Source organism: Paramisgurnus dabryanus, chromosome 5 (genome assembly GCF_030506205.2).
Source record: "Paramisgurnus dabryanus chromosome 5, PD_genome_1.1, whole genome shotgun sequence".
Lineage (NCBI taxonomy): Eukaryota > Metazoa > Chordata > Actinopteri > Cypriniformes > Cobitidae > Paramisgurnus > Paramisgurnus dabryanus.
Genome location: NC_133341.1, coordinates 37,134,514 through 37,162,052, shown reverse-complemented (window position 1 = coordinate 37,162,052; position 27,539 = coordinate 37,134,514). Strand labels below are relative to the sequence as shown.

Here is a 27,539-nt window from a genome sequence, read left to right as displayed (position 1 = left end):
GTGTCGAAATGTCCGTATATCCCCTGTTATTAGTTATTTGTTAATTCACGACTGATGTATTTTGATTATTTGAAAAAAAAAGAAATTGATTGTGCACTGGCTTGTAAATCTAACATTAAAAAGGACTCATATCCCTATGGAAGCCCGTTTCCGCCACATAAGAAAAAGCCCAGGTAAATCATAATTATTATTCGAATTATTAGAAGTCGAAATTATGACTTTAAAAATCAACATTAAAAGTTTAAAAGTCAAAATTATGCCAATATTATGAGATAGAAAGTGTTTTAAAAAGACGTTTTTTCCAAAAATTTTTATCTCAGAATTATGACTTTTAAAGTCATAATTTCGACTTTAATATTATAATTTTGACTTTAAAAGTCATAATTTCGACTACATATGAAGAGCTTGGTTCCAAAACGAATTAACGAGATAAAAATTTTCAAAAATCTCATTTTTTATTGTGCATTCCAATAATATCAATCAAACTGCAGTTGGTTTGTTTTGATTTAAGCCTTCATAACAACAACAAAAAATGCAGCTAAGTAGCACAATAAAACACAATAAAAACATGATAACATATTAATAAACGTTTTGAGATAAAAAAAAAACTGAGTTATCTCGTTTTGGAACCAAACTCTTCATATATTGTACTTACAATATTGTTTTTCAACCAACCAATATGGTATTTTTTTTCAAAGTGCCAAAAATATAAAGTACCATGTATCTAAATTTAGATAAACGTAAAGGTAGAAATGATTTATTCAATTGATAAATTAAAGCACCATGGTATTACAATAAACATCTATCGTACAAGTTGCTACAGAAAAAGCTATTAACATTAGTTTTTACATAGCTCATAATAAGTTTTTAAGTCTGGCCTTTGGAATCAGAATACATTTTCTACGTGACATTACTTCGCCTATAAAGTGGACTTTGAAAGACGTTTAAGAAATTTAGGTACTGTTTCTTTAAGAAGACAGGTGAAGGGTGTGGTCACGCAGCAAATTCAAAGTTTCCGGGTAAACAGGTAGAATGGGGACATGAAGCGAGATTAACTAAAAATATACACCAGTCAAAGAGTAAGAGCGAAACATTTAAAATGGACACAAATTAATCATATGATAGTTTTGATGCTTTTTTAATATTAGTAAAGGCGCGAAGCGTTTTTTTTGTCCGCCAACAAAAGCCAACGCGATCGAAAAGGATTACAAAAGGATTTAAGTCCGTAACATTAGTTGTTCATTGGACAAACTGAAACTACACGCAGTATGAAAATAATCCTACTATCTGTTTATCTACTACTTCTGTCACATCAAACAGGTGCGTTGGCCTATAACTTTATTTTGGTTTCGTTTTTAAGAGACATTAATTAAAATTGAAATAATAATTTGTATTATTTATTTATCATTGTAAGGTTTAGCTCTGTATAAATGCATTACTTTGTTACATATCGTCTTAAAAACTATTACCACATACATCATGGTGTGTACATGCTGACGCTTAGAATGGTAACTTACATGTGTCTTATTTTCTAATCTGTAACTTAGTTTTGACTTGGTATTATTTAATACATAGGCAGACAGGCATACATATATACCATGATAAAACATTTAGTAAACATTTAGTGTTATAGGATTATGTTTAACCATTTATTTGTTTTGTGACTCCAGTGACAGAGGAACAGGTGCAGCATGTTATTGGAGAGAAAGGTGAAGACACCACACTGCAATGCAACTCGCCCCCGGTTAATGTGTCTACTCTCTATCAGTGGAAGAAAAATGGAGTTGTTGTTGCATCACAAAAACCCCCTGAGCCATCAGACCATCTTTCCGTTTTAAACAACGGATCTCTAAAGATCAGCAGACTTCAGTACATTGACGGTGGCCAATATCAGTGTGAATCTCAACCAGAGGGTTTCGACACATGGCAAGCTCATTCTAACCTTCTGCTTCAAGTCGCTGGTATAGTGCTGAATACCGTATGAATGTGAAAAGCTTTTATATGCAAAAGGTGGCTGCAGTTTCTGTAGGATAGGGAGGCTTAACTTCTAACAGGTTTTTCTGGTTAGACTTCTATGCGTGAACTTTGAAAACCGCCTCCATGTGACAAAGATGTACTGTAGGAAGCTACATAACCTTGTGAAGAGAACAAATAAGCATACAGTTTAGTTTGTGGAGTGTAGAGAAACACTAAATTATAAAAGTTTTATTTGATAGTTTTGTCCTTTTATAATATTCAAAGAAAGATTATCTGAAATTATAACATGTTGTGGTAAGACTTTACAATAAAGTTGTATTTGTTAACATAAGTTAATGCATTAGCTAACAATGAACAATACAGCTTATATTAATCTTAGTTTAGGTGAATTTCAGCATTTACTATAACTGTTAACATTAAACACAATAAACTAACATGAACAATTGTATTATTGGCATTAACTAACATAAACAAAGATTAATAAATACTAAAAACTAATTGTTAGTTCATGTTAGTAAATGCATTTACATATGTTAACAAGTGCAACCTTATTTTAATGTGTTACAATATGCTAAATAAATACATTTGCTTTTCTTTCCAAGGATGCTAGAGATGAGATATGGTTTGTTAGAGTTCTGTAAATAATTAATGTTTATGCATTTCCATTTTATTTTTTACAGGTGGTCCAACTAACATAGTGCTGAACATAACTCAAGCAACTGCACTGCAGAATGGAACGCTATTTGTCAAAAAAGGCTCGGATGTCTTTTTCAATTGCTCTAGCGATTCTGTACCTTCACAAAACCTGACGTGGAAGTTTGAAAATTCGACGTCTACAGGACCTGTCGAGAAGGACTTTGGGAGCAAATCGACCCTTGGGTTTTCTATAAGTGACATCCAGCCAGCCGATCAAGGGAACTATACGTGTGTATCCCAGAATACCCTCTCCATGAGAACAGAGAGCAAGACCCAGGAACTCCTAGTTTACTGTAAGAAAATCTAATTGTATACACATGGTTGGGATTTTTTTTTTTTTAAAGATTAGAAGTACATTCTTAAACACAAAAGAATGGTTTACCGGACAGGGTCAGGCTTGTGCACAATTCAGATTTTCAGAATTGGCCTCCATTCAAATCATGAATTGGAATTTGAATTGACTGCGCCCTACAGGAAGTTGAATTTTAATTGGAATTGGAATGACAGGAAGTGGAATTAAATTCATGGCGATTTTAAAAATAAAATTCCACAGTCACACAAGAGAAAGAATCTCACATACATTCAGTGTTAGGAAAGTAACTTTGGAAAATAGTTTGGCAACCATTCCAAATACTTGGTTAAAGTAAAGCATTCTGGGAAATAAAGTCATGTTCCATCGTGTTCCATTAAATTACAATTACAAAAAAAATCTAACTTAATAATTTGTTATTGTTCTGCTTCCTTTAATTCAAAATCGAGTTGTAATTCTAAATCCTGTTTTTGACATCAATTCAATTCAACTTCAAGAATTGAATTGGAATTCAGGAGTCATTCTTAATTCAATTCTGCATTGTGCACAAGCCTGGACAGGGTTTAGATTTATCCAGGACTAGGTCTTAGCTATTTTAGGACATTTAAAGTATTTTTTACCAACAAATCTTACAAAAAACTATACTAATGCGCATCTTGAGACTAAATAATGGAACTGATATATGTTAAAACAGGGGTCTCCAACGTGATGCCTGCCGTAGTCTCAATTGTAATATTTATTTATTACATATTTTTATATTAGCTTGGCTTGGTTTATGTATGTTAACATTTGAAACAACACTAAAACATATCAACAAGTAAATTTAAATAAAATCAACAAGTAAAACAAACTTAGAGTAGACTATATCAAAAAGTAGCCCTCCAGACTGTTTTATCCATTGTGGTAGCCCTTGCTCACAAAAAAGTGTTTTAATGCATTTCCTAATGATGATCCAAACGCGAGATTTGAGAAGTGCAGATTAGTGCTTGTTTGTTGTTTCTACGTTCACAAATGCAAACATGGTTTATGTTTTAGTATCCTTACCTTACCATCTGTTACGTTCTGCTCACATCGCGCTGGTAAAGTTGATCGATTAGCTTAGCCATCCTTGTTTTCTGGGTCCGATTCAGGCTCGTGTTGATAAGGTAGTAGTAAATACGATAGTATCTCGTGGCTTTCACTATTGTTTTGGGAGCTCATCTTCCAAAACTTGGCAAGGAGCGTCATATTTCCAATTACGTTACTGAGGTATTCGGCCAATCACAACGCACTGGATAGCTGGCCAATCAGTTCACACCCGTTGACACCGCGCTTTCTCACAACGATGAGCTTTGTACCAAACGACCTGTTTCAGATGGGCGGGACTTAGAGGTGCTAAAAAATGCATGGTATGTGGAAAATAATGATTTTTTTTAACCATAAACCACACAAACACATTGTATTACACCAAATACACACAGTAAAATGCTTTTTAGCCCTATAATATGACCCCTTTAACTAGGTTCAAGAGGAGCATGGTAATCCAACCAATCAGCGTGAAGATATATAGTCATCCCTCACCTCTGTCTTGTGACAGTTTTTGCAGCATCCCTCCTCCACCCCATCACCTCATTCTCAGCTAGTACATCTATCCCAGTTAAAGATGTACTTTGGGTTTGGGCTAAAATCCAAATTCGGACAGCACGCCAAATATGCTTTATCTCATTGATTACATGTTAAAGAGTAACAAAACCCTAAACCAACTTTTTTTAGTCAATGATCTGTAAGAATGATGCTTTATTAGTGCTGTTCATTGGTTTTAGTATTTTTTTGACATTTGGATATAAAGTGTTTCAATACTATAATATATGGTGTAAAAACGTCTGATTGCTGCCCTCTTCAGGTTGAACGGTGGCTACTGCAGTTGAATTTTCCCATTGGATGTTGGGTCCAAAAAATGACTCGTGACATAAGCAGGTTCAAGCTCACCACGCCCTTGTTACGATCTCACCACACGAGCTTAGTTCGTCCCCTCTATCTTCGTTGGGATCTGCCCACTTTTCTTGCATTTTTCAAATATTGCCAGTGGGTGGAGTCAGGCTCTGACCAGGGGTTTAGTTACTCTTTAATGTGAACTTCTGTAAAACACAAAAGAAGGTATTTCGATAAATTATGGTAACCATATACAATAGTTGACGGTACACATTGACTTCTATAGTAGGAAAAACCAATACTACTTTGTAACACCAATTCCTCTTTCCAACTTCTCCACTTAGTTATTTGAGTTTTTATTCTGTTAGTTTTACTTTGGTGTTCATAAAGTGTACACAAAAATTCATGATCAGCTGTCAATTGAATGAACTTGATTCTCCACAAAAACACATACGACATCCAAAACACAAAATATTAATTGATGTTTACTTTAGATTCGTTTAGTATAGACAACATTTGGGTTTACATACATTAACATTTCTCTCTATGTAGTTTTTCTAGGCCCTCTTTTTTTGCATGTACGAACCCAACTGTTGGGTTAAATTATTTTAGAAAAAAATCAAATAAACCCATTAAATTAACCCAGACCCAACAATGAGTTAAACCAACCCAGAATTTGCAGTTAAAACAACCTAGCATAGGTTAAATTACAACACAACCGGTTGGGTTTTTCCCTTGAAAATAACCCAGCATTTTTTTGTGTGTATAAGCAGGAAAACTTTTATGTAAATTGTAACTAGTGGTTTTGCAAATGATTTGCACAGGAATTTATTGTGTTTGTGTTTCATGAGCGAGGTTACTAGATTTCATTATTTGTAGAGTTTGTGAAGCTAAGTAAATTATTATTCTTATTGGTGGTTGCTAAACCACTGTTTGTATTATAGACATGAATATAGCTTGGTGACAATACATGCTTGTCCCATTGTTACTTGTCTAAGGGGGCGTGCACACCAAAGCTTTTATGCCCGCGGCCGGCGCATGTTTTCAATTGTTTCCAATGGAAGCTCAGCGTTTTTCAAATAAGCCACCAGCTAGCGTTTTTTTTCCCCTTAAGTTTTGGTGTGCATGCCCCCTTAGGGTGGGCTCTATTGACTTGGGTTACTAAGCAGTTATCCAGAATATCCTACAGTTATATCAAGTCAAGCATCACTCACATTTTTCTTTAGAAATGTAAAAATCTAATTTGAGTTTGTTGTCTGAATGATCACAAATTTTACATCTATTTCCAGATGCTCCGGAGAGGCACCCAGAATGCAGCTGGAAAAAGGGAAACAAGGGTCCATCTGATGTTTTGTTTATATGTACCTGGCATGAAGGTTACCCGGTGCCCACTCTGGAATGGCATGAGGTTTTAAAACCGCCTGTGATAGCGAAGGGTCCCACTATCAACTCCACATCCCAGGAGACGGAGCGTTTGGAGGTGCATGTGAACCGATTTATATTGTCCGATGGAGAGGAGGTGAAGTGTGTGGCCCGACACGTAACTGGGGAGGAGAACACCTGTTCCTTCACACTTAGTAAGACCATCATTAATTTGGTTATGTAGTTAATCATGTATTATTGCAGTAGGAAATGCTAACAGTTATTTATGAGAATTGACTAATCAGTACGCCGCCTTTTTATTACTTTCATCTTCTTAAATCTACTTATTTATGTCTTTTGTATTTCAGAGATCCCATATCCGATGGGAAACCCTATGGTCACCGCTCTGGAGGGCACGAATGTCACGCTCCAATGTAGTGAGAACAACTCTCTCCCACCAGCTACAACCGTCTGGAAGAAAAAGGACACGGTCATCAATAGCACGTCTAAATACATTCTGTCTGAAAATGCTCCCCAATACACGCTCACTATAGTCAATGTGACTACAGAGGATGAGGGCATCTATAAGTGCTATAGTGAAAATCCTCTTGGTGTAAAAGAGCTGGATGTTATTCTAACTGTAAAAAGTAAGTGTGCCAAATCATACACATAGCGCATGGGTGGAATTTGACCCATATATTTTTTTACAGGTTTAACTGGTTTAAAACACTTTTCTGGATGTTTTTGGATTTTTACATTAATGTATTTTTATTTTTATACTATTTATAGGTTTGTCAAAAGATTAATCACATACAAAATAAAAGTTTGTGTTTGCATAATATATTTGTGTGTAATTATCATTTATATATAAATACACACATACATGTATACATTTAAGAAAGATGTTATTTATGACTATATATATTTTTTCTTTAAAATATATTAAAATCTAAATAAATATTTATATACATGTAAAAAAATGTATATACACACATATTTATGCAAAAACAAACTTTTATTTTGTATGCGATTCATCTTTTGACAGCCCCAATTATTTAAAAACATTTTATCACTATGTCTGTCTGTTTCCTGGGAATCAAACATGATGTTTGTAGTGTTAATGCGGTGCTCTACCATTTGAGCTACAGGTACACACAGATGTCATGATTTCATTTGTCTGACAATGAGAGGAATGACACAACAGCATATGATGAATGTTACCAGACAACATGTTTCAAATGTTTCTCTGTCCAACACAAAAGTGTGAAGTTTCTTCCTCTTTTAAGTGCTTGACATTTTTTATTTTTATACTGTAGCCACATCGGGTAACGGAGGGATCGTGGTTGGGATCTTTGTCTCGGTTTTAATAATCATGATCGGAATCGTCATTGGCGTGACAGCATATACAAAGCGTGACAGAATTTGCATTGGTACGTATGATTTGATACTCAATAGCACCGTAACGCACCTAGAGTACAGTAAATAAGATGATTTGAATATCCAGTTAAAATAGTTTTAGTTTTCTGCTCTAATCAATAAAAAGTATTGTTAGTATAGTACAATATTAACTGCACTGTTTTTATCTCTTTTTCCCAGGTTTAGGATTTGGGTAAGTATAAGGAGCATATTTGTTCATATAAATGCAATACCTTCCCACATGAAGCACATGACACAATGCTGATGCGTTTTTTTTTTTTAGCTCATCAGAGGACAGAGGGGACATTTTTCATTTGGTGGACTCGGACGAAGAGGAGATTTTCCACGATGCGGTTCCTCGACTGCCACCGCTGACCAATGGACACGCAACCACACTTGTAGAGATTCACAGAATACCATCCAGTAAGAGTATAGGATTATTAATTCGATTTAATTTGGGTTTTATTGTAATGAAGATATTGGGCTGTCAAAAGAATAATTTAGATTAATCGCATACAAAATAAAAGTTTGTGTTTACATAATATGTGTGTGTAATTATTTATTTTATTAATAATAAATAATAATATTTATTATTAATAATTAATAATTATAAATAAATATATAAATAATATATATATATATAATAATATATTATTAATAAAATAAATAATTACACACACATATTATGTAAACACAAACTTTTATTTTGTATGCGATTTAACTTTTGACAGCTCTAGAAGAAATGTACTGAAAACTTTCTAAGCAAGCTTTCTGATTTCATTTACAGATGAAGATGCTGCAGACAGTTCTGAATACACAGATCAAATACGTACGGATCAAACAGAACCAGAGCAATAGACTAAATCCAGTTTAACATCTGGTTTGTATGTACAGGAAACGCAATGGCCAACATGGACTGTGTTAAATTATTGAATTGTCTGATATTGTGCTTGTAAAATATTCCAGTTACCTGTGAAAAGTATACATACAAAATAGGCCCTGTTTTTAATTTCAGTATTAGGTTTTAATTTACTGCCTCAAATAGTGACATTAAACTTCAAATATTCATACTTTGTCAATGAGCTGTTTTGAATGGATTGCTTTCAATAGTAATATTTGGTAAACTGTTGTGTTTTTTGGTAAAAAAGTTTTTTTAACCCCAGATCAAAAGATATTATATGATAATAGTCTCGCTTTTTTTCTCTATTATTTCAGTAATGTTAGAGACAGATCATACTTACACTGAACTGTTACTGTGATAATTTACTGTATTTTCCTGTAAATGTAAATAATTTACAATAAACTAGGTTCATATTGTATTAAAATAACAGATTTACACACACTGTAAAATAATCTGACGAGGACATCATTCTTGGGAACAGCAAGCATTCAACACATCTTAAATATGTACTGCACACTGTAAATATTCAATAAACCAGGCATACCTATGCACTATACTCACAGTACATAAAGTTAAAGGTAAGCGCTTGAGCAGTCACGTGACGCATAGACCCGCCTCTGCCGCACCTCGCTGGCCACGCCCCCAGTCAAACGACAGCGGTGTGTAGGTGATAAGACATTTCATCTATTTATGACTCGACAGGTAAAATGTGCACCGCGTTTCGATGTCCAGCTGCTGTTAAAGGTAAGACAAATCAGATCCTTTAGATCAAATATAACAATTTGTAATAGTTATATAAGACACAATATTTTTATGTTATATTTCAAGTAAACATAGCATTTCCTTACGTGCGAGTAACAGCAAAGACTATAGAAAAACTAAGGCGGCTCAGTCTCAATATTATGAAGGGGAAAAGTGCAACGCAATCGCTAAAGACTGACGATTACTGTATATGTTGGCGGAGCTTCTTATGGGCGTTTTGGGAAGCGATTTCCAACCATCGCGCAGTAGCTGGAGCAACCTAGAAAAGGGTTTTGGCTAGAGGGGATACAGCTACGGCAAATCTCGCGAGATGTTTGTTTGGTTTAGGGGTAGGATTAGGATGAAAAACAGCGGTTCTGGCTAGATATGATACAGTTACAGCCTATATTCCATCAAATGTTGGATTTAGGGTTAGGAAAAACAGCGTTTATCCGGCGAAATTAGGGCCGTAGCTGTATCCATTCTAGCCACAACCCTAGAAAAGGGTGTTTCGTAACGCAATTTAAATGTAAGAAATACAGTATGGGACTGTCCTTGTCAACCTTAATTGTTGGTCGAAAATTCGTTGTTTTATTTTGAGCTTACCTAACGATTTTAGAGATTTCTGCCCTTCCCTATTCAAGTAGATAGGACTTCTTGTATGACTGAAATGCTGCCCGGAGGCGGCGTTGCAATCATGACCGCCGCGTGACGCGGATTTCCTTTGGGACTTTGATGTGAGTGACAGGTGTGTGGCTTTAATGCAAACAGAACCGGATGATTTGGTTATGGAGCTGAAACCCTCTGTACATCATGACCCGAACCGGACCGGGAGGCACTGCGAGACCTGGAGCGTCCGCTTCTCACCCGGAGGATCTTATTTCGCCTGGTCAATGGGCTTCGGCATGGTCAAGATTCTCTCCTGGCCGCAAGAGTGCGTCTGTATTTACATCATTATGCACTATGTAACACCATTATAAATATTTTAATCATTTTTAATGGTTATAATTGTAGGCTATTTTTATGGAAACTATCAACTCTACTCTGTATATTCTTGGCAGTGTTGAAGATGCAAACAGTAAGAGCAGGATACTGAACTGTAAGCAGGCTGTTTGGGCTCTGGCGTTTGGACCCTGCACGTCCACCACAGCGGATCAGAACAGACATGAACGTGACCTCCTCCTGGCCACCGGTTTGAACAACGGTCAGATCCAAGTCTGGGTCGTCTCATCTGGTATGATTTTATTTACCCCTGAAGAATCTTAATCGAATAAATCTACCCTGGTGTAAATATTAACAGGAGTCAGAACTGGTTTATGTTGTGTTATGTCCTCAGGAAGCCTGCTGTATACTCTAACTGGACATCAGGCTCTTGTCAGAGATTTGGTCTTCGCTCCAAATGGAAGTCTCACTCTCGTGTCGGCCTCTCGAGACAAAACTTTAAGGATTTGGGACTTGGCAAAGAAAGGTCAGAGTATCTCGTGTGGAAGCCACATTATACATTTATTCATGGCTGTCGGAAGCCAAAATAATGTGTGTGGGTCCTAAACATTTACTAGAGTAGATGCCGATATCATCATAGCTCATTTTCCTTCATGACAACTGTAAGGGGGGTTGATTTTTTCGTAACTTATCCATTTAAATTATATTAAGCCTTATGCTGCGTTCAGACCAGCCGCGGCAGAGGCGTCATGCGCGAGTGATTTCACTGTTAAGTCAATGTAAAGAAAGACGTGTTGACGCATGCCTGGAGGTCTCGCGGCGCGAATGAGGCGTTTAGCGCGGCGCGAATTGAGTGTTGCTGCAGCAAACGTGCGAGTTGAAAAATTTTAACTTTTCGCGTTAACCAATCAAGAGCTTGCTCAAGTAGTGACATGTTTACAGGAAGCGAGCGGAGTCACAGAAGCCCCTCCCATGACGCTAGAATTTCACGCACAAATGAATCGAGTAAACTCAAAATGTTAAAGCGGCAAACTAGACGCGGTAGATGTGAATTTGATGCCTCAAACGCGGCTGGTGTGAACCCACGGTTAAAGTTCTGCATAATTAAGGGCGTGGCCACTTGAGTGAGGGGTGCATTGCCACTACTATCGAGCTAGACGGGCAACCAGCCACCTCAGCTTCACCCATTTACCACCTCTTTACCCATTTTCGGTTATCCGCGAGTGATGCACGGTGCAGCCAAGATGCCGACGACCGACACCGCCTACTTTAAGCTTCAAAAAAGCTCTTCACAAACCTATGGGTGATGTCACAGACACTACGTCCATATTTTTTACAGTCTATGGTCGGGACCCACTAGGGGGGCCTCAGGATGACTTAAAAGTATTAAAAATTGGACAAAACAAGCATTGAAATAAGCAAAAATCAAGATTCTTTTGGCCATTTTAGTAGCTAATATACATCTGTCTAGTCATTTCAAGTTCTATTTATTTTAATGGACAGTAGGAAAAAGTTGAGTGATTGGGGGCCTTGAAATATTATTGTGAGCAACAAGGGGGCCTTGAAGTGAAAAAGGTTGGGAAAAACTGCACTAGGGGGTCACACAGTGGGATCAGGTGGGTCGGGCAAAGTCACTTGGTTGTTGTAGTGAATGACACATGTCCTATTAATGACAATTTATGGCAATGGCTTTGATATCAGGTTTTTGGGGATTGCAATTGATATCAGGTTTTTTGGGATTGCAATTAAACTTGCATTTAATTCATACACACACAATGAAAAAATAAACTAATATCTTCTAAAAATGAAAAAAAAAAATCATTTTGTATCTAAATGTATTTTTCTGCCTATTTTGGTGGGTCCTGAGATATATTATTCCTGTCTAAGTTCGTCGTGGAATGAAAAAGTTTGGGAACCACTGGTTTAAGAATTGAAATGAAACAGAACATGGATGATATCATGATTTTTAATGGTTACTATATCGGTGTTGGTATTTTTGGGTTTGGTGTTGGTATGAGTAAACATGATTACATAATCATACTTAACATACCAACATAGACTTAATCATACTAAATCTAACAATAGATGGATTTATTTTGTGTCACCACTGTCTGTCCTTCTGTTGTCCTCATAAACGCTGATGTTGTCTGCTGTGCCTCAATTTACAGCGATAACGTAGAAGAACCATTTTTGGTTCCTTAAAGAACAATTCAGTCAACATTCTAAGGATAACCATTTTTTATACCTCTAAAAAACCTTCACTTTAATGTAAAACATAAAGGGGCGGTTTCCCAGACAGGGCTTATCATAGTCCTAGACTGCATGTTTGAGCTGCCTTCATTTAAAAACACCTTCTACTAACATATATCAGTGCCGTTGTTTTGTCTCAAGAAGCACACCAGTATTGTTTTTTTGTAAAGTTTGTTAGTAAAAACTACTTAAATGTCCTAATATAACTCAGGCCTAGTCCTGGATTAATGTAAACCCTGTCCGGGAAACTGCCCCAATGGGTTTTTAGATGTTAAAGATTCTTATGAAACCATTCAGCCAAAAATGGCTCTTCTAAGGCATCATGAAGCACCTTTATTTTTTATGAATATCCTACGTGAATATATATTTAGTAAATTTGCATGGTAGTTTTCACCTATGGACTGTGTATATAACATTATAAAATCGTTTATTTGTGCAGGTGGTAATCCGCATGTACTGAAGGGTCCAAACCACTGGGTGTTCAGATGTTCAATATCACCTGACAGCAGTATGATCGCTTCACTGTGCAACTTCGACTCGGTAAGTTTCATATTCCATGTAGGTGAGCGGGGCACAAACTAACGCAGGGTTAAATGTAAGTTTAACATGATTATACAGGGCAGAGCAATCTGTATGTTTGGTTTTTCCCATTACTGTCGGAAGAAGATCTCCTGTAAGTTTGTGAAAAGTTTTGATGTGTTTTTGTGAAGATATTGGACAAAGAGTGTTGTTGAGGCATGAAAGAAAAATCATAACATGTTGCTTTTGATTAAACCGTGCACAATGTTTGAATCTCGTCCTTCAAACAGAAGCTGTATTTGTGGAGTATGCGCTCCTACACCTTTATGAGACACCTGACCTATGACCATGAGCGCACCATGGTGTCATGTGACTTTTCTCCAGATGGAGCATTGCTTGCTGTTGCTTCGTATAATTCATCTACAGGCTGGTGGTTGGACCTGTGGGATCCTTACACAGCAGATCTTCTGACTAGAGTCGAGTATGTAGAACAAACCCAATCATTATTTATCTTATGTCATTTAGTTGCCCCAAACGTAACAAATCGGATCATTTTTTGTTTCTGTAGCTTAATTGGCAGGCATTAGTAGCACAAAAAGTCATTACTTTGATTGTCAGGGAACACACATACTGATAAAATGTATAGCTTGAATGTACTTCAAGTTGCTTTGAATATAAATATATAAATTAATATAAATTTATTTTTTTCTAATTTTTTTTGTCTGTGATTTATAAATGATTTTTAATAACTCAATTTAACTCTTACACATCCAGAAACTGTGAGTTGTGCGGAGACCGAAGCGAATCTCTACCGACCAATCTAAGTTTCTCGCCTGTCGGCCTGCTCCTGGCTTTCAAAGACTACAGGTGAGAAATTCTCATATTCTGAGATGTCTTCAGTTTTACATTATTGAATGTCATTTGACCTCACAGCCGCCCGTTTACTTTCCTTGTTGTCACCAGTGACCTTTTATGTGTTGCAGGGCATTACAAATCTGGGATGTGGAACGAGATGAGTTAGTCACAGATACAGATCACAACCGTGCCGGTGGGCTGTGCTGCGCTTTCCATCCACACGGGAGCATCATTGCTACAGGGTACGAGTCATGACATCATTGGATATTCAGTAGCTAACCACTAGGTTTATTCTTTAAAATTAAAGGATGAAATATGCGGTTTATGTCGTATAAAAAATGTGGGAACAATGAATGTACCAAAATTTGTCTGCTTGGCTAATAAGTCAGTTTATAGGAATAATTTACCCCAAAATGACAATTCTGTCATCATTTACTTACCATCATGTTGTTCTAAACCTGTTTCTTAATTCTGTTAAAGGGACACTCCACGATTTTTACCATTTTCCATTCAGCCGATCCCCGGGTCTGGTGCTACCACTTTTAGCATAGCTTAGCAAAATCTATTGAATCTGATTAGCCCATTAGCATCGCGCAAAAAAATGACCAAAAAGTTTCGATATTTTTCCTATTTAAAACTTGACTCTTCTGTAGTTACATTGTGTACTAAGACACACGGAAAATTAAAAGTTGTGTGATTTTTTTTTGCTAGGAACTTGCTGCCATACCATGGCTGCAGCAGGTGCAATGATATTACGCAGCGCCCGAAAATAGTCCCTTTGGTAACTTTTAATAACAGAGGACTATTTTCGGGCACTGCGTTATATCATTGTGCCTCCGGGAGCCATGGTGCGGCAGTAAAGTCCTTGATTATTACGCCAGAATGAGAGTATAGTTCCTAGTAGAGATGCACCAATACGGACCACATTTTCTAAAGTACTCGTTAAAAGTCCCCCGATACCTGGAATCGATACCACGGTCTGAGAAATGTCTATGTTTGAGCGCCGTGTAAGGGGTTAATGCCTCTTGTGTTGTCTAAAGAGGCAGAGTTTACAACAAACTGGAAAACTAGTCCTTTGTTTTTTTGTTAAATTATATGGCTAAAGCTGTTACCTGTAAATTTAAATCATGTTTTTTTATTAAGTACTCTGTATCGGCAAGTACTGAGATGCAAGTACTCGTACTCATACTTGTATTAAAAAAAGTGGTATCGGTGCATCCCTAGTTCCTAGCCATATCGTCCTAAAAAAACACAACTTTTATATGTCGTTTTAGTACACAATGTAACTACAGAAGAGTCAAGTTTAAAATTCTGGTCATTTTTGAGGGCGATGCTAATGGTCTTATTAGATTCAATAGATTATGCTAAGCTATGCTAAAAGTATTACCGCCAGACCCATAGATGGGCTAAATGGATTCCAAAATGGTAAAAATCAAATATTTAACTCTATGCTCATTTTCCAGCTCCTCAATTAAAAAAAGGGGGTGTTGCTTTAAACACAAAAGAAGAAAAGATATTTTGATGGTTAACACACAGTTGATGGCACCCATTGATATGGAAGTGATTACCCTCATTTCAAAATATCTGCTTAGCATACAGGTTTAGAACAACATGAGTGTGAGTAAATGATGACAAAATGTATATTTTTGGGTAAACTATCCCTTTAAAGTCAGACGTTTGTTTGTAGGTGCAGAAACGGACAGGTGAAATTCTGGAGAGTACCACGCCGTGTGCCGAGTCTCAAGCATCTGTGCCGGTCTGCCCTGAGGTTCTCTGTTTCAACCTATCAGGTGGAAGCGCTTCCTCTACCGAAGAAAATTCTGGAATTTCTCACTTACAGGGACGTTCAGAAGCAAAAGATCTTATGTTGTAACAAGCATTGGAGCTGAGAAATATGGCTAAATATGCACCAGATTTTACACTTTAAAAACTGTAATGTACTTTTGTCAGGATGCCTAACTTTTCTAGATTTTAAATTATGTAATTTAATTTTACCAGGATGCCTTACTTCTCCAGATCTTAAATTATACATTCGAAAAGAGACTTTAAATAATTAAGTTACACTTAAACTATTTATTAAAATACTTTATTTTTTACATGTTTTATTTTCTTTTTATTTATTATAAGATAAGCATACAAATGAACATGCAAAAGGGTTCTGAGCAGATTTGTTTTTTTTTTTTGTCAAAATCGCTGTCAACAGTGACTGAGCAGTACAACACGTCCTCATTTATCCATTTCACACCTTCAAAGTGTGGATCATGGGCCTATCCATCGCTGACTACTATGTCTCGAACTGCCTGGAAAGCAGCGACCATTGAGCTGAGCTGGATCTTCTCATTGGTTCCAGAGGCCAGACGATACCTTGTAGTTAAAAACAGGTTAATTTGCACTGTAACACTAATCAACCAATTATATGCAGATTAAAGATTAAAAAAAGGTTTGCACTTACTCAATATCTGCAAGTTTTATAAGCAAGCCCATACGAATGGAGGGTGGGAAGTCCACTAGAAAGGGAGACACAAATGAAGAACATTCAAGTCACCCATAACTCAGTAATTTCAACAATTTGATGCTGTCAGTGGCTTTTAGTAGAAACAAATTGTAATTTTATACAAAATGTATACTTTTTTTTTCACTACCTACAGAAAACCCTGAAATGCTTTCATAATTTCAGGTTTAGCTGTGATTGGGCTATGAAAATACCAAATATGCGCACTTTTGTTTGAAGTATGTGAAGCACGCTACAGTACACACTGCCATTTCTAACAGGCGTCATTTAATAATGCGAACAACCGGTTTTCATGACAACCACAAGAGGATCTCCACGGAAACAAGGGTTGGGAATACATTTTAAATTGTGTTGGGCTGAGTGTTGGTAGGTCTCAAACAATTCTACACCTATCCTGATTTTCTATATTATATCTGGACATTTTCGGCAGTGTCTTACCACGATGAATGAGAAGATGGACCTCAGTTAAAATGTCATGGAGTGCAAGACCTTTCAGAGTTTTGAGGTGGAGAATTTCTGTTGAACCGTGCGCTAAGGACAAACATCTCGATGATATTGGGTCAGACTGAATAGACACATCTTTGATGACTTCACAACATCAGACCAAATCAACTTTTTAAAAACGCTCATGATCAGACACAAAATATTTTAAGATATACAACCTTGTCAGAATCAATATTTTTGTATTATTTCTATATAAAATATATATATATATATATATATAATGTATATGAGATGAGTTTAGATGCAAAATCTTTGTAGGTGCATCTGACACATTTTCTTGTAAATGAGCATTTTTTTTATGTTTAGGTTCAGTCATTTCACTTCAAAGGGACACTCCCCTTTTTTTTTAAATATGATAATTTTTCCAGCTCCCCTAGAGTTAAACATTTAATTTTTACCTTTTTGGAATCCATTCAGCCGATCTCCGAGTCTGGCGCTACCACTTTTAGCATAGCTTAGCACAATCTATTGAATCTGATTAGACCATTAGCATTGCGCTAAAAAATAACCAAAGAGTTTTTCGATATTTTTCCTATTTAAAACTTGACTCTTATTTGTAGTTACATCGTGTACTAAGACTGACGGAAAATTAAAAGTTGCGACTTTCTAGGCAGATATGGTTAGGAACTATACTCTCATTCTGGCATAATAAAATCGCAACTTTAAATTTGTCTGTTGGTCTTAGTACACAATGTAACTACAGAAGAGTCAAGTTTTAAATAGGAAAAATATCCAAACTCATTGGTTATTTTTAGCGCAATGCTAATGGTCTAATCAGATTCAATGGATTGTGCTAAGCTATGCTAAAAGTGCTAGCGCCAGACTCGGAGATCAGCTGAATGGATTCCAAAACAGTAAAAATCAAATGTTTAACTCTTGCGGAGCTGGAAAATGAGCACGTTTTCAAAAAAAAAAAATGGAGTGTCGCTTTAATGCTTACGAAAACGTTAATAGTCAATGACTGAAACGCTTTGGATAAAAGCATCTCACAAATGCATAAATGTTAAATAAAATTATAATCTATTAACATTGATGTTAAATAATAAAGCTTGGACCAAACCACTACAGTTTAATTTGTAGTCAGGATACGATTATATGCCGTAGTAAAGTCTTTATTAAGGGCCCAGTCCAGTATGTTAGCGATGTCTGATCTCAGCGGATGTCCAGTACACGTGTACACAGTCTCCTCTGTCACCTTTCCATAGGCCATATGAGTACTCTACACATAAAAACATTAAGGTACAGATTTGCTCATGAGAACAAATGCATGCTTCTACAATAAAAAAAATCTTACAACTAAGAATATTATTAAAACTAAATATTATAATTCATCATAAATGAAAACCATCATTCTTATAAAACATGCATATAATGGTTGCTAAATGCATGTAATTCCAAGCAAACTTTACATCTATCAGGATGTTTATAGCACACACACGATACACACCTGTAAAATGTTCAACGATCGTCTCATATCTCCTGTCGAGAGGGTCACAATGGCCTTCATGCCATCTGGAGTGATGTCAATGCTAGCAAAAAAAGGCAGTGCACAAAACAGATTTTTAAATATTTATGAATTCATGCTCATAAAACACAGTGCTCGCTTTTATGTGCTCAAACTTGTCGATGCTGTCCTGTGCCGGAGGGGTTGTGTGTGAAGGTTTTTTGTAATCAGATGGTCTGTAGGGTTGGGTCGTGTCTGTAGTGTTCAGGGTCTTGTGAGTGGACTCATTTCAGATGTGACCAAATAAATCAGGATAAAAACTATAAACTTAACACTCATTATTACATATTTTAACAGTGTTTTACTTTCAGTATGAAAATATACAAATAAAATACACCGAAGTATAAGAGTAAAGACAAAGATATATTGGATATAACAAGATTGAGCACTCGTGTTACTATATAGGGGACGATGCAATGCTTAGTATTTAGTATAGCAGAACCTGTGTGCATGTGTAGGAGCGGAGGTACAGTTGGTGTCTGGTTTAATTGTGATTTCAGAGATATTTGTCTTTCTTTATTTAAGTAGATAGGACTTTAGTCTTGCATGACTTAAATACCATCCCGAAGGCATTGGAAACATGGCTGCCTGGTAGCACTTCTTTCCGAATGGGGCGTACACACCAAACGCGTATTCTACGATTAGAGCGGTGTAGATTACATACAAAGTCAATCTAAAGACGCAAATAGATGTGAATTTGCGCAGTGCGTGAAAACATGAACTATTTGCCTCAAACGCGTCTTCGCACAAGTTAAGCTAATCCCGCAAGTAATCTAGCGAAGAACGAAATGCTTTGCGTTTGGTGTGTGAATTTGATGGCTGCAACCTCCGAAGGCTGCATTCTAATAGGGCGTACACACCAAACGCGGATTCAACGATTTGCACAATTAGATTGCATACTTAGCCAAGCAAAGATGCAAATAGGCGTGAACTCACATGGGGCGATGCAAATGACGCGAATGACAAAAATTGGGCGCCGCCATTGCCGCAAAAATGCGCTATTCAATGACTGCGTCACAGCTATGCGACTGAATCAGTAAGGCCGTCCCTTAAAATGTTAGTGATTTCAATGTTAAGTCAATGTAAAGACGCGTTGACATGGGTCTGGAAATTGAGCGTTGCCGCGACGAATTTGAACTTTGGCGGAAAAACCCACCGTGTTAACAAATCAGGAGCTTGCTCTAGAAGTGACGTGATTACAGGAAGCGAGCAGAGTAGCAGAATCCCCCCCCCCCCGTGACACGAATTTCTGTGTGAATGTCTCGATGACTAGAATTTCACGCACGAATGAAGTGACAAGTGAGTAGACTTAAAATGTTCAAACGGCAAACTAGATGCGGTAGACGCGAATTGAACACCTCAAACGCAGCTGGTGTGAACCCACGGTCAGAATGCGTCCTTCTTGTAACGTGCTGTGAAGGAAATAAAACCAATGGATCCTTTACAGCCTAGGCTATCCCGAGATTAATTGTGCACCTGTTATGGCTGAGTATTAAAGGCTGAATATTTTAAAATAAACATTTAAAACCTTTGTTAAATAAAAGTGAAAACGTTTCTTGCCATTGTTTTAGTATTATACTTTATGTTTTGTATTAATATTATTCTGTATATGTTGCGTATATTTCTAAGGTTGATTAATTGAATATACTATTGGTTAGTTTAAAGAGTAACTAAACCCTAAACCAACTTTTTTTAGTTAATGATCTGTAAGAATGATGCTTTATTAGTGCTGTTCATTGATTTTAGTAATTTTTTTGACATTTGGATATAAAGTGTTTCAATACTACAATATATGGTGTAAAAACGTCTGATTGCTGCCCTCTTCAGGTTGAACGGTGGCCACTGCAGTTGAATTTTCCCATCGGATGTTGGGTCCAAAAAATGACTCGTGACGTAAGCAGGTTCAAGCTTACCACGCCCTTGTTACGATCTCACCACACACTTGATACGAGCTTAGTTCGTCCCCTCTATCTTCGTTGGGATCTGCCCACTTTTCTTGCATTTTTCAAATATTGCCAGTGGGTGGAGTCAGGGTCTGACCAGGGTTTAGTTACTCTTTAATCTACATCAATGCGTCATATTTTCAAAAATAAATTATTATTATTTTTTTAATTAGTCAGAAATGTCTCCGCTGTGTCCCGTTGACAGGCGTGGTGGGGGCGTACAGCAGGTGACGCAACTTGAAGATCCTTCGAAGGCTAGACCGCCTCATTTCAGTTCTCTTCTCCAGGCTGTGACCTTCAAAGAACGACTTCTCACTTTCGATGACACATCCTTCGAAGGACCCAGCCTTCGAATTAGGTCACAGCTTTTGGAAAAGTTAACCAAATTATTCCATGCCATGGAGTTGCCGTGTGGTTGCTATGGAAACCTGGATATTGCTAGCATTACAGTTTCATTTCAATCATTGATTTTAAATTGATTTCAATCTTTGACATGACTTTAGGCAGTCAATATTAAAGAAATCAACGTTCTATTTTCACAGAATGTTACATTATGTAGGATCACATTTGTGTCCGTAGCACAGATGACATGGGGCGTGTTATGCCCCAAAGGTTTGTTTAAATTATGTACTGTATGTATGGATGTTTATAACGTTTAGTGCTTTAGAAAGCACCACTAATAAAATGGACGTTCTTTCAGAATGAAATCAGTTTAACCTAATTCATAAATACTCAGCCGTGCTTACATAAAACACATCTGATTAATATCCACTTGTCCTGAAATGGGAAGGACGAGAGCTCTCACCTCTCTTGCTGTATGACGTGCTCCAGTCGGGGAATCATCTGGTTCTGAGAGAGCGGCCCGAACCGGAAGCGCGTACAGCGAGACTGCAGCGCAGGTATGATCTTAGACAGGTAGTTACCGATGAGACAGAAACGTGTGTTTTCTGTAAACTTCTCTATGACTGAGAGAGAGAGTGAGTGAAAGCGAGAGAGATAGAGAGAACATATGGTGTGCGTCAAGGACTGCAAATAATGAACTAACCTGAACCCTATTAAAATTATAATAATGTAAAACCATTTACATTTGAAAACAAAAAATAAAAAAATCTATTAAATAAATAAAAATGAGGTTATGATAATAGTACCCAGCCATAGTTCATATATTAGAGGGATGAAAGACAGCTATTTAACAAACACCAAGAAAAACGTGACCCTGTCTGTGAAGACCCAGCTAAAGTTATTTTATGTGATTTACTGTTTTCTAAATAAGATCATCATACATAATGCAAAGAACACTGTGTGAAAAATAACCTTGACATCTTTAACTCTTCCCCGCCATTGACGAATCAATTAAGAAAAAACATTTGCATAAAAAAGTGTTCCTGATGAATTTTTATGTTAATCTGCAATACTGCGATTTAAAAATTATATGGTATACAGGTATACCTTTCCTACGTGTGTTCTCCGAACTATACCTTAGGATGTTGCTTAATGTAAACCTTCTTAAGTTTAACCTTAGCGGGTGCTGTCCATGGTGGAGGTGCTGAATAGGTTGATATCGATTGCTCGACAATCAATTATTCACTTCATGTAATAGGTTTCGCTGCGTTATGAGATAGCGGTGTTCTTTATTAAAGAAACATTTTAGTTCAAGTTAAATTTATTAGGAATATCTGGTAAAAATATTTCAAATTGCAAACAACTAAATTCAACCTTCTAAATTTTATATCAAACCCGTGCAAAACCCGCAACTTTATTTCCAAACGTATCATGCATAAACTGCTCCATTGCATCCGCCATGCCTTCACTTAAAATGATCATTTATATTAGGGGTTCCCAATAAGTGCGTTGCACAGGGGAATAAAGTGGGTCGTGCAGGTACTTGGCTGTGCATTACACTTAAAATATATAAAAACAAACTGTTGTTGTTCATCAGTTCACGCGTTTATTGTGCTTGGACACTGGATGCGCAAGCAGCGTGGTTACAATGCGGATAAAGCTTAATGGACGCATTTCTGGAGCCTGTCTGTCTATTTCAAATATAACATATAAAAATATATATTATATAAAAGCCTTTATAAATATATAGTATGATTGCTTTAGATGCTTTAGCTTGATTAGTTTTAATGTGGAAATTTTGTTGACCTTATGAGACTATACAAGCAATAATCAAGTGCGCCGTTTATTTTGAATGTTTATAAAGAATATGGCATGCAGTTGCCTCAAAGTTATAAAACATTAAAAACTTCGATGCAAAGTCGAATTAACACTAATAATTTTATTTATGCTAAAATACTAGCCGGTAGACTAAGGTTTAACAGATATGAAATGCACAAATGAAATAGTAGGATTCGCTGTATAGCTTCCACAGTTTCACCAACTCCTCCACCCAAAATATATATTTTAAATAGTTTCTTAAGCCTGTAGCATTTAATAGTTCGCAGCTGATGACGTCCCTTTGGAAAACATATTTAAAAATCAAACAACCATCAATGCAATGATGTCTAATTATGTGAATGTTTTATTCTTTAAATATAAAAATATATGCCTAATTAAACACGGAGTGTATTGCAACTTTTTTTTACAAATATTTAGTTATATGGACTGCAATGTAAGCTTTTATGAAAGTGATGGCCCCTAGTGGAGTCATGTGGGATAAGGTATAGCTAAGATTGCTTCAGACCAACCTTACGAACGTATGACTTACAGAAGGTATACGTAACTAAGAACGTTTCGGGAAACACGTATTAGTGATAAGGTAAAGCTTAAGGTACAACTTAAAGGAATATTCAATTTTCTTAAAAGAAAAATCCAGATAATTTACTCACCACCATGTCATCCAAAATGTTGATGTCTTTTTTTTCAGTCAAGAAGAAATTATGTTTTTTTAGGAAAACATTGCAGGATTTTTCTCATTTTAATGGACTTTGATAGAGCCCAACATTTAATACTTAACTCAACACTTAACAGTTTTTTTCAAAGGAGTTTCAAAGGACTCTAAACGATCCCAAACGAGGCATAAGGGTCTTATCTAGCGAAACGATTGTCATTTTTGACAAGCAAAATAAAAAATATGCACTTTTAAACCACAACTTTTCGTCTAGATCCGGTCGTGATGCGCCAGCGTGACCCCACGCAATATGTCATGACATCAAGAGGTCACAGAGGACAAACACGAAACTCCGCCCCAGTGTTTACAAGTGTTGAGAAAGAGGACCGTTCCGATGTTGTTGTATGTCGAATGATAATAATTAATGTCTTTGTGTCAGTTTATTGTTTACAATGGTCCGCATGTGCGTTTTATATATGTAACACGTGACCTCCCTACGTCACAACGCATTTACGTTAGGTCACGCTGGACCGGACCTAGACGAAAAGTTGTGGTTTAAAAGAGCATATTTTTTATTTTTCTCGTCAAAAATGACAATCGTTTCGCTAGATACGACCCTAATGCCTCGTTTGGGATCGTTTATAGTCCTTTGAAACTCCGTTGAAAAAAACTGCTAAGTGTTGAGTTAAGTATTAAATGTTGGGCTCTATTAAAGTCCATTAAAATGAGAAAAATCCTGCAATGTTTTCCTCAAAAAACATAATTTCTTCTCGACTGAACAAAGAAAGACATCAACATTTTGGATGACATGGTGGTAAGTAAATTATCTAGATTTTTCTTTAAAGAAAAATTTAATATTCCTATAAGAACGACGTAGCGTTAAGGTAGTTTCGGAGAACACAGCCCTGAATCTGATCTCTTACAAAATTCCTTCACAAAAATGCAATTAATTCAGATTTTTGCTAATATATAAATTGTTTTTTCAATAAAAATACCCATATTTAAGAGTTTATATATATCTGTTCTTTCATTTGATATATTTGTATGTTTATATATTATTAGAAGAAATTTTTCTTGGAAGGCATTTTGTGAAACTTTTGTGAAAATCACAAAAAAATGCTGGCGGGCAACTTTTCAAAAAATGGCTGGAAGCGAATTAGTTAATATTGACTGAGTAGGACAACGCCAAAGACTGAAATCAAACTTTGATGCTCCTAATCTCATCATTAGATTATTAGACTCTATCCTAAATTTCACAAACAGGGTCACATATAATCCCACTGCTCACATTAATGTGTTATAGTGGACATTGAAATGGCAGAACCCAGTTCTTTGCCATAGGGCCATTTGGGACCCCAGCAGGGGAACTGATGTAGGGGCAGATGGTACCTCTCCTTAAAGCGTTTTGTGCATCCTGGGTCATAGCATCCGCCTCATCCAGGATCACCAACTTAAAGCCTTTCCTAAAGCACACATTTGTTCAATGGGAAAACATGTAAGATGAAATCATACAAAATGTACGAACATAATGTGAATATATAATAAAAATACATTGTAATGAATAGGCAATAAGGGTGAGCTGCTCTTACTTAAAAATGGTCCGCGTGCTGGCAAAGCTTAGGATCGGCCCCCTTACCACATCTATACCACGGTCATCTGAAGCATTGAGCTGATGAATTCAGATTAGTAGTAAATCTCATTAGAAATCAAACAAGCATATTTAACATCTTTACAAGCACAAAGCCGATCTATTTATCTACAGCTGGTATGTCTCTCTGTAGCGTATCAATATAGCAAGAAAGAAAGTAAATCTGGGTATTATTTAATGTCAGGTATCATCTTCAGTACCTCCAGGACCATGGAGTTGAACTCTTTATCTTTGTAAAGTTGTTTAGCACATGCGAGTATAGTTGAGGTCTTTCCTGTTCCCGGAGGGCCGTAGAAAAGCAGATGAGGCAGTCTTTCTTCACTGATAAACTTCTGAACTGTAAAGCAATGCCGTCACATCAATACATCAGCAAAAATATAAATAGTCCCAATATCTCCTGTTTAATTAAATATTATCCTACGCATGTATTGGGTAACATAAATATCAGTACAAACTTGTGCTCAGTATGTCTTGGTGAGAGATCAAATCATCCAGTGTCTGAGGTCTGTACTTTTCAACCCTGAAATAAAAACAGAACATATGGTAAAAACTTTTGTGTGCTTATAACCTTTCAGTTCTTTAACTACTTAGTACAGACGATCTCATTATTACAATAGCAGTCATTACAACTAAATGTACTGAATAATAAGTATGTACAACTGAAGATTATCCAGACTGTTTTGCTGTGAACTGATTCCAGTTCAGCCATTAGTTATCATCCTGTACTCTCCTATAGTGCAGGCAGGTTTGTCATTTGTTATGTATGATATTTTGAATGTATATTACATTGTTTACAAATATACTGCAATGCATGCTTCGTATTTTTAACTACACATTAGCCTGCTTGTTTACAACATGGATTTGAAAAAAAAACTTACAACGATATGTACGTTAAATACAGGCTAATACAAGTGAAACACTCACATCCAATCGACATAAAAACATGTTTGCTAAAGTATGCATGCAAGAATATTGGATGCTTAATGTTTTGGAAGTCTACAAACGATTGAGAACAAAAAATAAAAAGTCGTACTAGTAAATGCAACCATTACCATGGTAAATTTCTTGTCTGGTTCTGCGACTTACTCGTTGATGCCATATTTATTAATTTTTTCTACATTAACAACACGATGTGTGTTCGCGCGTTTTTCTGACTGGGACGTAAAGGATTCCGTCTGTGGGTTGTTTGGTGACAGCGTCTTGACCAATCAGAATGCCGTTTCTATCGTAAAGGCGGGGCTTAATGAGGAAGCGTCTTACTGTGATTTTAAAATAAGAGTTCACAACCGTTTACAAAACTCGTCCTTGCTGAAAGTATATATATTTTTTTGTAGGCGCACTTATTTACTACAAATATATATTGCGAGAATATACATATAAAATAATATAAAGCGTATACAAATTTAGCAGTGCAGTTTGTTAGTGATCAGATCAGTGTAAATCATAAAAAGGAACAGTAAAAATTACAACATCCACAAATAACCAACAGGCCAGAAATTCTGGTTTAAATGAATTGTCGAAACATTACAAACATACATTTCTATTTATTATTTTTTTAATCGGCCTACGCTCCAAAGCAGAAATTCAGGATTTGTTTAAACTACTTAAAAATAAATAAATAAATAACTATTACAAAGACAAACCAGAACAAACTTTACAAAAAGTCTAAAATTTATAATTAACCAATAAACAAAAACATCACTTTTATAGCAGGTTGTTTACTGCTATACATTTTAAACAGGTGCAGCCTGCTAGGCAAATGCGATTATTGTCAATCCCAAAGCATTCTATAGAAATGCATTACAACAGTCGATTTTAACACTTGATATAAAACAGTGGATTGATTTTTCAAAGGTCCTTTGAGTTCTACAGTGAGCTCACCGCATTGATGCTTATCTCGCGAGAACTCTCATCCCTGCTCGTGTCGGCGATGCGATGCTGGTGCTGTTGCTGCGAATTTGATTGACGCGAACATGTCGGTGTGGTGGGGGAGCGCCGGGATGCAGCTGATGATGGTGATCCAGGGGAGTACATGCAGTCAAATCAAACGTTATCGTTAAGAAATATCACCTGCCGTAATCTTTACGTTGTGGTTTTTCCTTTATCATCTGTGATGTCTCAATCTGTGTTGCACTTCACGAGCGCGCAATGGATCTAGCCGATGCCGCCGCAGCGAGGATCTGATTTTATTTGGTTCTTTCCTTCACAATCTGTGTATTATGGTAGACTCGCAAAACACAAAGTGTGCAACCCTGATGCAAACAACGTCAGGATATCCAAGAAATGACAACGATGGAATCGCCGTACACGTAGTCTAGTTTTCATGACCACACACACACGAGTGTCGCTTAAATGTAATTGACGCTCACCTGTTTGTGCTTTCACGAACGCACCATCAAAGTGATTTCGTATTGAGGAAAAAAGTAGTGTGCACTAGAGGGAACGACCACTGCTCACAAATTATGGACGAGGAGAACATGACCAAAAGCGACGAGCATCTTCTGAGTTTGCAGAAAGCCTTGCAGCAGTGCGAACTGGTGCAGAACATGATTGACATCAGCATCTCCAGCCTGGAGGGTTTGAGGACCAAATGTGCCACATCCAACGACTTGACACAGAAAGAAATCCGAACCCTGGAGGTAAGCCTGCATCTTTTTTGCCAGATACGTGAATGTTGCACAGACCACCCCTGCATTTTTACAAATATCACGAGAG

General features: G+C 36.6%; 4 protein-coding genes and 1 long non-coding RNA gene across 10 annotated transcripts in view; 3 read left to right on the top strand and 2 right to left on the bottom strand.

The window, feature by feature from the left end:
- Window positions 1-964: 964 nt before the first annotated feature.
- vsig10 (V-set and immunoglobulin domain containing 10) lies at window positions 965-8,935 on the top strand. Its single transcript, XM_065250920.2, has 8 exons — window positions 965-1,320; window positions 1,671-1,961; window positions 2,658-2,966; window positions 6,184-6,471; window positions 6,625-6,903; window positions 7,573-7,686; window positions 7,853-8,095; window positions 8,460-8,935. Exons 1-7 carry the CDS (start codon window positions 1,269-1,271, stop codon window positions 7,867-7,869), a joined length of 1,350 nt encoding a protein of 449 aa, XP_065106992.1. The 5' UTR covers window positions 965-1,268; the 3' UTR covers window positions 7,870-8,095; window positions 8,460-8,935.
- LOC135732678 (uncharacterized) lies at window positions 4,578-9,952 on the bottom strand. The gene is made up of 3 exons (XR_010526795.2): window positions 9,422-9,952; window positions 9,135-9,308; window positions 4,578-5,100 (listed from the first exon to the last, which is right to left on the bottom strand). It is a non-coding gene; the product is annotated as an uncharacterized lncRNA (long non-coding RNA).
- wsb2 (WD repeat and SOCS box containing 2) lies at window positions 9,199-15,976 on the top strand. 4 transcript variants are annotated; one of them, XM_065250921.2, is made up of 9 exons: window positions 9,199-9,317; window positions 10,086-10,248; window positions 10,376-10,548; window positions 10,651-10,782; window positions 12,946-13,046; window positions 13,316-13,506; window positions 13,800-13,892; window positions 14,009-14,122; window positions 15,568-15,976. In XM_065250921.2, exons 1-9 carry the CDS (start codon window positions 9,281-9,283, stop codon window positions 15,767-15,769), a joined length of 1,206 nt encoding a protein of 401 aa, XP_065106993.1. In that variant the 5' UTR covers window positions 9,199-9,280; the 3' UTR covers window positions 15,770-15,976. The 4 variants fall into 4 exon arrangements, with proteins under 4 accessions (XP_065106993.1, XP_065106996.1, XP_065106995.1 ...); XM_065250924.2 differs by having other exon boundaries at window positions 9,209-9,317; window positions 10,063-10,248; XM_065250923.1 differs by having other exon boundaries at window positions 9,209-9,317; window positions 9,959-10,248.
- On the bottom strand, window positions 15,951-27,235 carry rfc5 (replication factor C (activator 1) 5). 2 transcript variants are annotated; one of them, XM_065250927.2, is made up of 11 exons: window positions 27,194-27,235; window positions 25,280-25,344; window positions 25,025-25,161; window positions 24,766-24,845; window positions 24,566-24,639; window positions 21,149-21,308; window positions 18,344-18,425; window positions 17,986-18,115; window positions 16,831-16,908; window positions 16,333-16,387; window positions 15,951-16,244 (listed from the first exon to the last, which is right to left on the bottom strand). In XM_065250927.2, exons 3-11 carry the CDS (start codon window positions 25,034-25,036, stop codon window positions 16,148-16,150), a joined length of 768 nt encoding a protein of 255 aa, XP_065106999.1. In that variant the 5' UTR covers window positions 25,037-25,161; window positions 25,280-25,344; window positions 27,194-27,235; the 3' UTR covers window positions 15,951-16,147. The 2 variants fall into 2 exon arrangements, with proteins under 2 accessions (XP_065106999.1, XP_065106997.1); XM_065250925.1 differs by lacking the exon at window positions 27,194-27,235 and adding an exon at window positions 25,877-26,011.
- ksr2 (kinase suppressor of ras 2) overlaps window positions 27,194-27,539 on the top strand; it is a 136,651-nt gene continuing 136,305 nt past the window's right edge. For both annotated transcript variants that reach the window (XM_065250919.2, XM_065250918.2), the window contains exon 1: window positions 27,194-27,463. In XM_065250919.2, coding sequence (XP_065106991.1) covers window positions 27,287-27,463 — 177 coding nt within the window. In that variant the 5' untranslated portion in view covers window positions 27,194-27,286. The remainder of the gene's footprint in view (window positions 27,464-27,539) is intronic.

Bases quoted from the DNA above. Each gene is read 5' to 3' on its own strand.
- wsb2 (XM_065250921.2), top strand. From the start codon at position 9,281: ATGTGCACCGCGTTTCGATGTCCAGCTGCTGTTAAAG. The intron at 13,047-13,315 runs GTAAGTTTCATA...TCCTTCAAACAG, and splicing joins CACTGTGCAACTTCGACTCG to AAGCTGTATTTGTGGAGTAT. The intron at 13,507-13,799 runs GTATGTAGAACA...TTACACATCCAG, and splicing joins GATCTTCTGACTAGAGTCGA to AAACTGTGAGTTGTGCGGAG.
- rfc5 (XM_065250925.1), bottom strand. From the start codon at position 25,923: ATGGCATCAACGAGTAAGTCGCAGAACCAGACAAGAAATTTACCATG. The intron at 25,345-25,876 runs GTAATGGTTGCA...TTTTTATTTCAG, and splicing joins CAGACAAGAAATTTACCATG to GGTTGAAAAGTACAGACCTC. The intron at 24,846-25,024 runs GTACTGAAGATG...TGAATTCATCAG, and splicing joins TCAACTCCATGGTCCTGGAG to CTCAATGCTTCAGATGACCG.
- vsig10 (XM_065250920.2), top strand. From the start codon at position 1,269: ATGAAAATAATCCTACTATCTGTTTATCTACTACTTCTGTCACATCAA. The intron at 6,472-6,624 runs GTAAGACCATCA...TTTGTATTTCAG, and splicing joins CACCTGTTCCTTCACACTTA to AGATCCCATATCCGATGGGA. The intron at 6,904-7,572 runs GTAAGTGTGCCA...TTTATACTGTAG, and splicing joins TGTTATTCTAACTGTAAAAA to CCACATCGGGTAACGGAGGG.